General features: G+C 39.0%; 1 protein-coding gene across 1 annotated transcript; it reads left to right on the forward strand.

The window, feature by feature from the left end:
• Nucleotides 1–1039: 1039 nt before the first annotated feature.
• On the forward strand, nt 1040–7233 carry LOC309826343 (high affinity immunoglobulin epsilon receptor subunit beta-like; the record flags this gene model as incomplete). Its single annotated transcript, XM_082660437.1, has 7 exons — nt 1040–1101; nt 2472–2595; nt 3132–3266; nt 5066–5122; nt 5649–5804; nt 6165–6263; nt 7135–7233. The coding sequence occupies 7 exons, from the start codon at nt 1040–1042 to the stop codon at nt 7231–7233; spliced, it is 732 nt and encodes a 243-aa protein (XP_082516563.1).
• Between the last annotated feature and the right edge of the window lie 4579 nt (nt 7234–11812).

The raw sequence follows: 11812 nt of genomic DNA on the forward strand, positions 1-11812 counted from the left end.
CAGAGAGACAGTACAGATGCACAGAGGTAAACTTTGTAGTATCTTTATAGTTTAATGAAGAGCCATTCAAGATTATGTCTATAATCAAACTGAAATAAAAGAGTCCCAACTCTGTGAATCTCACCTGTATCTTCATTTTGCTATGGTCTAGCTAGATTTGCTATTAAAATAAGCACGTCAGTTTAGCTCCGACCCTAATTTAGGCATACTGCTCAGGCCAAGGCTGCTTAGATCTACTCATAGAATTTGTTATGAAGTTCATGCTCCTCAGTGTTTCCATAGGCCCATCCTTGCCATCACAAAAACCAAGGCAGCAGAGAGTCAACCTAACCTTTTAGTAGACAACGGAGTCTTCAGTGTGAAAACTTCTTAGCTTTCACACTATCAGGAATGGTTCCCAGGCCTTAGAACTCTGCCTGTCCAGTTTCTGAGACCATCTGCTACAAACAGCCATATATAAGCACTGTCCAAAAGACAGGAAGAAAGAGAAAGACAATAAATATTGAAGTCAAGGACAAATCCAGAGATTCAGAGACTAAGACACACTCATACTTGCAAACTGCTTCAGCCTTAAATTACGTGTGAAGCCAAGTCTTCCAAGGACAATTGGAGAACTTCTGGCATAGGAATGGCTGAACCAGGTCACAAGCAGAGAAAGCACCAGGAGAGAAGCCAATCTCTTTATGTCCTGCGGTTCTCTCTCACCTTCTCAGTCCCCACTAAACCGACTCATTTTTAGGTTCTGTAAATCCTGCTGGTTTCAGGCAGAATTATCTTCCAGGAGTCTCAAATTTCCCCATTTCACTCTCATCCCTATTCAGTAGCCCACTCAATTCTGCTCTTCCTTATAACAAGAAAAGCCCTATTGATCTTAGCCAGGAAAATTATCTTTCTGACCAATGTCTTAAGCATGAAGATAGTTATCAGTGTCATGAGTCAACCCATCTTAACTGACCATCCGGAGACTCTGTGAGAGGGACCCCACCAAGGCTCATTGTAACACTGCTCTTCACAACCGTATAGCTCAGTTAATGAAAAAATGGACACAGAAATTGGGAGAAGAACAGATCTTGCTCTCCCAAACCCACAAGAGCCCACCAGGTAGGTACAGGTTATTATTTTCTTCTATTTCCAGTCATTTAGTGAACCAGAGATAGTCACAGTGCTGGGGAGATGCCAAATCATGAACATAGGCATGGACCCATCAGGTTTAACTAAAATACAGGGTATAAAGAAGTTATTTGCTATACTTTTTCACTAGTTCTCTCTGGTTGATGGGGAAGAAGGTTTTTACTTAGCTTTTAAATTGGGAACAACTTAAGTTTTCTAACAAAAGAGGTGCATATTCTGGGTATGGGGTAGGGGAGTTTGTGTTGGTTTGGCCAATTTTCTGTACGACGTTATGGGAAAAAATCGAATGAACTTTTTGGCCAACCCATACTATCAGTAGAGATCTCTTGCCTATGTGTCTGATGTGTGTTAAGGGACAGAAGGTTTTCGAAATGACCTCGGGCTTCTTTCTGGTTAGTCTTTGTGACTCTCAAGCTGTGGGATCCTGCCGCACTGTTTAGAGGGGAACTGTTCCCAGAGTGAAATCTGGTGGAGATGTGCATAGTCTAGTTTTCCTTCGAACACCAAAAATTAACATGTGTTAAGACTTTCTTCTTAAAGGTTTTAGGAGAAACTAAAGACAGAGCTTTGGGAATCAATATTGGATTGAATATCATTGCAAAATATTGAGTAGACTCTGAAGACACAGTATTTCCAGTTAGCTTCCTCTGAGGATGAAAACAGGAATAGAGATCAACAAATCCTTCAAAACCATTCCTTTATGCCCATGAAATTGAGTGTGTCATTGACAAAATATTTTCAGATACATTTCTATGTTAAAAAGACTGAGAGATGCATAGGTAAACATGTCTGTTGGATTGTTTTTAGTTGTACGCATCAATACAGATTAATGAGAAAGAACCTGGTAATAATTCTAGATTAAGAATAAGACTTGGGGGCTTCCCTGGTGGCGCAGTGGTTGAGGGTCTGCCTGCCGATGCAGGGGACGTGGGTTCGTGCCCCGGTCCGGTAAGATCCCACATGCCGTGGAGCGGCTGGGCCCGTGAGCCATGGCCGCTGAGCCTGCGCGTCCGGAGCCTGTGCTCCACAACGGGAGAGACCACAACAGTGAGAGGCCCGCGCACCGCAAAAAAAAAAAAAAAAAAAGAATAAGACTTGGCCTGGGGCTTTTTTGTTTTTGTTTTTTTTCCCTTTTGTTCCATCTAATCATTGATGAGACAGTAATCTTGGCCACTAAGTTGGACCCTCTGAGCCTCAGAATTTCTTGTACTTTACAGTGAAGATTTTCATTGCAGGATTGTTTTGAAACATAAACAAGCACAATGCCCCTGTCCGTTGAGAGCTTTGCACAGGGAGTTAGAGAATTTTCTCATGGCTGCATTTCTGTTTAAACTTCATAGCGTGCCTGAAATTGAACTTTCAGTAGTATCTCTCCATGATAAGAACTTACTGGAGAAAGCTGCCCTATCCCCACCACGCCAAACGTGGCTGACTCTTTTGAAGAAGGAGCTGGAATTCCTGGGGGTGAGTGAGCCTCCTCTAATCACAACCAGAGTAAAGACTGGCTCTAAGGAAGTGTATTTGTTGGCATCCACATAGTTTCCCCACTCAGACTCAAGAGGAGTGAAGTACCTGGTAGACGAAAACTTGACACTTACCGCACCCTGTTGGGTAAAAAGAAGCATTTCCTCATGAAGACCCGGATAAGAATAGCAAATAGGATCTGTCAGCTCTGGTCAGTTGCCAGGTGATTAATATCATCCTGTGAAGGATTTAGAATCTTTATCTTCTCTTAGATGGAAAGAGCCATTATTGATGTCTACCATGAGAATGTAAATAAAGACACAGGAGAAATGTGCTGGCTATTCCTGCCTTAAGTCATGCCTACATAAATCCTTCGAGTGGCCAGATGATAGTGGAAAATATTGCATTTGGATACTTTCTCAGGACTGCCTAAGACACCAAAGCAATTTCTTACATTTTGCCTCGATTATAAGGAAATTGATGTAATCTTAGGAAAACGTCTTCTTATTTCACAAAACTTATGCATTTTTCTACAGGTAACACAAATTCTGATTAGTTTGATATGCTTTTATTTTGGAATAATCGTCTGCTCCGTGTTCAATAATTCAGAATTTAAAGAAGAATTTTTTTCATCATTTAAAGCAGGCTACCCATTCTGGGGAACAGTATTTGTGAGTATATGTCTACAATTGTCTCTGAAATAACACTGTACATGGCTTTTCTTTTATTTAGATCAGATCTGACCAATTGTTTATTCTAGTATTTAGAATATATGAATATATTCTAATATGTAGATATGTAAATATACATACATATTTGCAGTTTACGAAGCACTTTGGGTTGAATATGCTAACACACGTTTATCAGATGAGAAACCTGGGATTAATAAAAGTTAAACATATTACCCAAGAGGCATTTAGCTAATAAAAATTGAAACTAAACTTTCAGAACTCAACTTCAGAAAAATCCCCCTAACACTATCCATCAATAAAGTTATCTTAGTGAAGGGAGGGGGAAGAGATTGCTGAGGTGAGGAGAAGAAGACTGACATCTGAGGAACTTCTACTGTGCCCTAGAAACTTTTTTTTTTTTTGCGGTACGTGGGCCTCTCACTGTTGTGGCTTCTCCCGTTGTGGAGCACAAGCTCCGGACGCGCAGGCTCAGAGGCCATGGCTCACGGGCCCAGCCGCTCCGCGGCATGTGGGATCTTCCTGGACTGGGGCATGAACCCCTGTCCCCTGCATTGGCAGGCAGACTCTCAACCGCTGCGCCACCAGGGAAGCCCCTTAGAAACTCTTTTAGGTGCTTTCTCAGTGCATCCTTTTTAGTCATTGTACTATTTAGAAACTAGATGGCTGAATGAGCTCACAAAAATATACAGCTTTATTGAAGTATAACAGACATGCCATAAATGGCACATTTTAAGGTGTACAATTTGATAAATTTTGACACATGTATACACACGTGAAAACCTTACCACATCCATATAATGAACATACTCATAACTGCCAAAAGTTTCCTTGTTTCCCTTGGTAACCCTTCCCTTCCTCGACCCCTATCTTCCCATCCTTAGGCAATCACTTGTTTTTTGTCACTATAGATTAGTTTGCATTTCCTAGAGTTTTATATAAATGGAATTATACACCATGTTCTGTCTACTGTCTGGCTTCTTGCACTTGCATAATTATTTTCAATTAATCCATGCTGTTTTTTGGATCAACACTCCATTCACAAGGATATATTATTTTAACCCTAATCACATTGGCTTGGCACTCTGCTAAATACTTAGGTCTCTGGTCACTCGTTCAAGACTCTCCTTGAACCTTTGCCATATTTTATTTGAAACTTCCTTACTGTCTTTTCATTTCAAACAGCTTATTAGATGTCTCTCAACTCATCATACAATCTGAATCTTTGGAATTTTGTTTTAATTTGTGCTATTGGTTGATATCTTCACTAGATCTTTCACCATATGCATTTTCATAATGACTATATGTCTGTACGATACATGGCAGACTCTGGAGACAGACACATGTTTCTGGCCCAAAGGAGTTGACCAACTATAACACACAAGTTGCTCATGAAAGCAAATGATTACCAAAAAATTAGAGTAGTGTTATAATCACGTACCAGGGCTGCTGGAACTTACAATATTTAATAGTAACCCATGGACTGTCAGGGTTGGCATCACCTGGGATCCTGCTAGAAATAAAGAATCTCAGGCCTCATCTAGGACTTACTGAGTAAGAATTTGCATTTTAACAAGACTCTCATATAATTCGTATGTACATTTAATTTTGAGAAGCTCTCTATAGGAAATAAAAAATAAAATAATAAAATTTAAAAGTAAAGGAGAGCTTTATAAAATACCCACAACTTTACCTTCTATTTGGAGGACAGGGGTGAAAGGGACACAGAGAAGAACAGAGACTCACTATGCTCTTTTTTTTTCCTCCTCCCTTTTGAACAGTTTGCTATTTCTGGATTTGTGTCAGTTATGTCTGAAAGGAAACATGTACCATATCTGGTGAGTTTGCATTCTGTCTTTGTCCATCCTTGAGAAGGTAAGAAAAATCTAATGTTGAGAGTCTTGAAAAAGGTACGTCATCATCTCTTATGAGCAAATGTGGATATGTGATATTTTTCCAATCTACTTTGTATTTAATGTAATCACTAAAAATAAAAGCATTAAAATACCAATTGTATCATTTAAAAACAATAAATGTAACTACTCTGACACTTGTTGAAAAAATAACCTCACACCTTCTCTGTCCTCATACTCTAGTCCTATGATCAAATAAATGACTCGTTTCCAATGAAGGAGTCTATTTGAGGAGAGGCTATGAGTATCCACTGGCTTTTCCTGAATGCAGTCCTAGCAAGAAAGTTATAGGTCCTTATTACACAAGTACATTTTCAAGATTTCCCTTTTTCACCTATATTTTAAGTAAATGCAGAGTTTATTGGATATATCCAGCCCTGAAATGCAGACAGGTTTATCGAATACTGTGGCAGGTGCAGGACCAAGTCTAAATGTTGTTCTTTGTCATCAGATACGAGGAAGACTGGGAGCGAACACTGTCAGCAGCATAGCTGGAGGAATAGGAATCATCATCCTGATCATTAACCTAAAGAAGAGCTCAGCTTATATCTACCATTGCCGGGATATTTATGAGAAAGACATCTGCTTTGTGGCTTCTGTTTCCGCTGTATGTATTTTTTGTGGGAAGACTAAGATTCTGGGTCTTAATCTCAGTAAGACGCCTTCTCTTCCTTTCCATGAACACAATCCTTTCTTGAAACCTCAATCACATAATGCAGTGTTCTGGAGGCTCATACCCAGAGATGTGCCGGCCTCCTTCCCCTGCCCCCCCAGCTGAATTCTGCAAGGGTGGAGTCATCTGCTTTGAGTAACCATCTCCTGGTTTTCCCACATGTCATCTTATAGGAACTGGTCTTGAGGGTGGGCGGTCATGAAAACAAGGGTTGCTGTAAGGGAATGTACTTCTGGGACACCTACCTTGTCACTCTACTTGTCTTTCTGGTTGTTGTTGGTTGTTATTCAACAGGAAATTGTGGCAATGATCCTGTTTCTCACCATTCTGGGGTTTTGCAGTGCTGTGTCACTCACCGTCTATGGGATTGGAGAAGTAATTGAAGGAAATAAGGTAGGCGGAGGCCTGAGATTAAATCCTAAACGATAAGATAAAGAATTCGAGCTTTGTTGCTTAAAAGTATGGCCTGGGTTTCCTGCAACATTTCTTCCAGTTTCAGCATTCCATTTCTCCAAGTTTCAGCACTTTGATTTCCAAATCTCAAGTTTTGAATCAAGCTTTCCACTCACAAATCTCACGGTATATTCCTGTGACTGAGAAGTTTAGGAAAATCGGATCTTCATCATTTTAGAAAATGTAGATGCTTTGAAGTTGATGAGCATGAGAGATGAATATACAGGTAGCAAGTGGTGGAGACACTCAGGTATCTGGGCTCATTTGCTTTCCCAGAATAGTTCTGCTCTATTTGTTCCTGCTCTCTTTTTTCTTGGCTTTCACCTTCCCACTTGCTCTGAAACCTCAAGCTTGTCTCCTCCCTAACCCGTGACTACCGACTGCATTTCCACTTGTCTTACGCATTTCACACCTTTGACGTATGAAAAAGAATTACCAATACCTGATGCACATACATTTACTCAGATCTTCCAGATAAAACATGCTCTCTCCATCTGTCCACTTGCCTGAAGCATTCAAGTCTGGCTGCCTTTTCTGATCACTTTCCTCCAGTGACAGAGGTATAAGACAAGAGATACACCAAAGTTCAGACACAGAATCATCTCAGCAACTTCTCAATGACTGACGATTTCTTCTGAGCCCGCTTGGCCAGGCAATCTGGCTTGGTTTGTTAGAGATGGAGGTATTAATTACAGTGTAATGGCAGATGGTGAGATTCAGAAAGGCAAAAGGAGATGAGATATGCCTCTTAAGAAAGTCTTCTCGTGGCAGGAAATTCTTGGTGATTGATAATGATTTTTTCCCTCATCAGATTCCAGAAGATCGTCTTTATGAAGAAGTAAACATCTATGCACCAATTTACAGTGAGTTGGAAGATGGAGGGGAGGCAACTTCTCCCACTGATTCGTAAGAATCATGAGTCCAGAACATTCTGATCATAGCAAAGGATCTAGGAAGCCAAGATCTTTGTTTAAGGGACTCCTGGCAAACTTTCAATTCTTTCTGTGACCTGCCAACTTTACATTATGATTTATTCTCCAGATGACAAAATTCTATTTTTATTGTTTCCATTCACTTAAATCCCCCTCCATTTGTAAATACGAAAGACTCTTATTTTTCTTGTTTTCTGTGGCTGTTTCACACCCATCCCTTCTGGGCCGTCAACAGAAAACAAGAAAAATAAGCATTTACTCTGTGCCTAGAACTGTGCAAATAGAGAAAATAAGAGGAAGGCTGGTTGAGCGTTGAGTTAAACTTAACAGTTTGGTAATATTTGTCTCTTAGCCCCTTTTAGAGTTTACAAGAGCTGCAGATGTATGTGATAGATGCCCCCCACCCCTACGGGATTATAAGCACCTTGAGGGCAAAGTCCACTCAGCAAACATAAACTGAGAACCAACTAAGTAAAGTTTTTCACGTCTGTCTCTCTCACTTTGTGTATCCCAGTATTTTATCCATAGTGGGTACTCAGTGTGAATTTATGGAGTGTAGGGGTGAATATTCAGGGAGGGTATATCACCAGGTCAAGACAGAGGTAGGGTAGAAAAGGAGAAAGAAATGATTCTGAAGGGAATTTGGAGGTGATAAGAAGACCAAATTGACATATATTAGGAATAGAGTTAGGAGGACAGTCAGATGGCGGTTTGAACAGAGATTCTTCAGGTATGTATGAAACATTTTGGTGCAGCCGCATCAGGTTAGCAATGGCTGCTTCCTGCTTGTGTTTGGTCTTATATGGACAAAACAACGCGGTATGTTAGAAGGATCACTGATCTTATAAAGCGCAGGGAGTCTGCATTGGAATCCCAGGCCTATTGCTTATTAGTTGAGTGAGTTGTGGCAAATCATTTAACCTTTTACTTAATCTGGGTTTTCTCATCAGTAAAATTAACATATTAGGAATAATTTACCTGCCAGTGCTAAAAGTGTGTGTGGAAACACACACACACACACACACACACAGTATAAATTAAAAGTGCTCTAAAAGAGAAAGAAATTATTAATAAATTAATTAATTCTTATATACATAAAGCAATCTACAAATCTTAGTACTCGCTAATGATATAAAATTTAAGTCCATTTGATCTGAAAGGCTCCACTCTTTTTTTAAACAAAAATTTAATCCTAAGAGCCAAATATGTCAAGAGTAGTCAGTGAAAACAAAGCCACATTTGCTCAATGAAATCAGCTGTGTTAAAGGACAACAAAAATTTAACCCATTCTATATGAAAAAAAGTATGTCATTACCTTTGAAATAATTGTGTCCTCCATATGTTATTATTATTATTATTTACAATAGGTCCTTGTTGGTTATCTATTTTAAATATAGCAGTGTGTACAGGTCAATCCCAAACTCCCAATCTATACTTCTCCCCCACCCTTCCCCGCTGGTAACCATAACCTGTCCTAAAGTCTCCACTTTCTAAACCCACTTCACTTTCTCTTTAATATGCTTTGTGCTTGACCCCCTCATGTCAACATCCTAGCTTCAAATGTTCTGCCTTCCCTTTTGTGCTTGCTTGAATTTCTTCTTTCTGTAATGCTTATCTTAAATCTCACCTGATTCTTTAAGTTTTTCTAGTTGATTGCTCCTCTCTCTAGAAGATAAGTTTTTCGAATCGAATACACACACCCCTTATACTCTATATTAAACCTTCTGTATGCAAATATTTTATGTCCCCTCAATGATAATATATTTTTTCAAAGGCAAAAAGTCTCATAAAAATCTGTATGTTGCATGAATCACCAACACATTCACGGACACAATATTGTTCAGTAGTGTTTGCAGATTGATGAATAAGCAGCAGGGAGTTTTATTAAGTTACTCAGTATCTGGAGATGGAAACCGTAATGGAGAGATCACTTAATGAAGAACTTGAAAGAAGAATAAATGAATGAAGACATGAGCTAAAATGAAGTCAGTGGAAATGGAGAGAAATGATTGTGTCTAAAACATGGAGAGAAAGAGTATTTGGTCTTCTTGCTAACAAGTTGAATTAAAGGATAAAGTTAGAGAAGCAACTGGTTGATTAACACATTATGTGTTTAAGTCGATCAGAGAACAACGGGTAATGTTGAAAGAAATGATAGGAAGTGAGAAATATGAATTAATAAGTGAGGAGTACAGACAGACCCAGATTAAGTGCAGTTTTAGACTGTCATTTTTAGGAGACCAGAGACAAATGCAACTACAGAGTGCCTGGTGGTATCCAGTGTAGAGGGCTGGTAAAGATGGAATTTGGTAATAGAGATTTAGTGTTGCTATAAGAGAGATCATTATTAAATGAAGCAGATTAACATTCTAAGAGAATTATTTTGAGATAGAAGTAAAGCCAAGTTAACCTGTACATGCCTGTAATCAGAGGGGAAAAGGAGAGAAAATATCTAAGGTAGAATATAAGGGAATTAGGCAGAAAAATGCACTGTGAAACGGTAGATAGCAGGTAGCCCAAAGTAGAGAGAGGTTAGACAACAGAGAATGAATAATCATCAGAGACGGTATCTGCTGACTTGGGTAAGAGAAAAGTCTACAGTGATTAAATCAAATCCAGTTAAGATGTAGAAACTGGGCAAAGAAATAGCAGTAGTGAATGAATGCAAAAGGTGCAGAGAAATTCAAAACAGGGTTATGGTGATGAGTGAATGAATAAAATATTTGCAGAGGTATTTAGAGAGAGAGAATGGTGGTATATGTGATGTAAGACATAAAGAGAGGAGACTGTGAATAGAAGATAACGAAGAAAAGTTAAGTTGAGCCAAATGATTTTGTTGTTGTTGATATTTTTATTTTTAAGAGAAGGAAAGAGTAGTTCACACCTTTAGCCTATGTAAAAGAGTCCTGTGGAGGGACTGAAAAAAATCAGCTGGGGGTAGTATTCACAGATTAATTACTAAAATAATTAAGTACATTTAATTTATTTGGGATGCCAAAATTAAAAAGTGATAAGTAGATGTTAATTTCCCCAGATGATGAAAGTGATCACCTAACCACACAACCAATGACTTAAGTGAATTGTCATGTTTTTCTGACCTCAGGACCCTAGGTTTTCTACTTTCATTTTTCTGAAATTAAAATTTTGTTTCTCCAAACTTGACAGCAGCATAAAAATATACCCTTTCACTGCACAGCTGTATCACCATACTTGATCATCTACAATCACATCCCTTTCATGGCATATGTACTCGAATCCAAACCCCTAAACCTGGCCCACCAGGACCTCTAGAAGTGAATCCAGTCTATCTTCATACTGGGTAATATTTTACACCATTCTTTCCCCGACTCAATTAATGTTTTAACCACATCTTTGACTGTATTTCTATATACATCACACATTTTTTGCCTCAAGATCATTCTGATGATTGTTCTGCCCCTGCCTGCTTTCTATCCCATGCTCACTTCAGGCACACACTGAGGACACAAACAGCGTGCTCTTCACATAGTTAGCGCCCCAAATTATCTTTTTAAAAATGTCAACCTAAAGGTTATCTTCTCCATGAAGACTGCCTCATGCACACATATTCATCCAGCCATAAGATCCTGCTTCATAATCACTTTACCCCATGACTCAATGTATTATCGTGTATTGTTAGTATACTTAGGACCTCCTTGATGTATCCTCAATCACTGGTATTTGTTCAATAAATCAGACTCATTTCACTTGATTTCTTCTCTGTGTGTGTGTACATGAGGGTGGGGGACTGATCAAGGATAATTGGGAATCAAAGCATCAATTCAGTGATGCTAAGAACCAAGAACAGTTTCTGGAGTCCTCCTTTTAAACAATGCTTTATCAAATAGGATAATCTATAAACAGCCCCATAGACAGAAAAGAGATTGCAAAAAGAATCATCAGCCATCTCGTCAATAAATGGTAGGATAAAGTTGAAAGGAACCTGGACCATAAGTCACATTCTACAAGTTAGCCCTGACTCTGATTTATTTGTTATGCTATGTGAACTTGGGACCGTCTTTTCCCTTCGAGGACCTCAGTTTTTCCATCTGAAAATGAGCAGTTTGCAACAAAAAAATCCCAGCTGAACTTCCTGCTTCCATATTCCCTGCTTTTAGATAGTTAAGATTGTTGGTAATCACAATTACTAGGTGTGTGACTGGGAGAGCAACAGCAATCAGAGTTATTTGATGCTATTTGATGTATGGTCCAGCAAGACATCTGGGACAATAACATTCATTCTAAACTCTCCTGACAAAAGCTAATCAAAGGTCTCTTTCTAAAAACTGTCTCAGAAAAAAACATTCCCAAATAATTCCCATTCTATGAGGTATGGCTCTACTTACAAAAAATTCTAATAAAACAGGGTACCATATTCATAATTTCAGCCTGGTTTAGAGTGTTGAAGTAAATTTATATGTACAAGGGTGTGAGAGGCCATTGGTAGTCACCATCTGTGTTTCATGAGTATTTCCCATCACTGGAAAACCTCTGCTCACTCCACAAACAGTTAAGTGGGTTCAACTTACATCTCCCAAA

Source organism: Grampus griseus, assembly GCF_964374135.1.
Source record: "Grampus griseus genome assembly, chromosome: 8".
NCBI classification, from domain to species: Eukaryota; Metazoa; Chordata; class Mammalia; order Artiodactyla; family Delphinidae; genus Grampus; species Grampus griseus.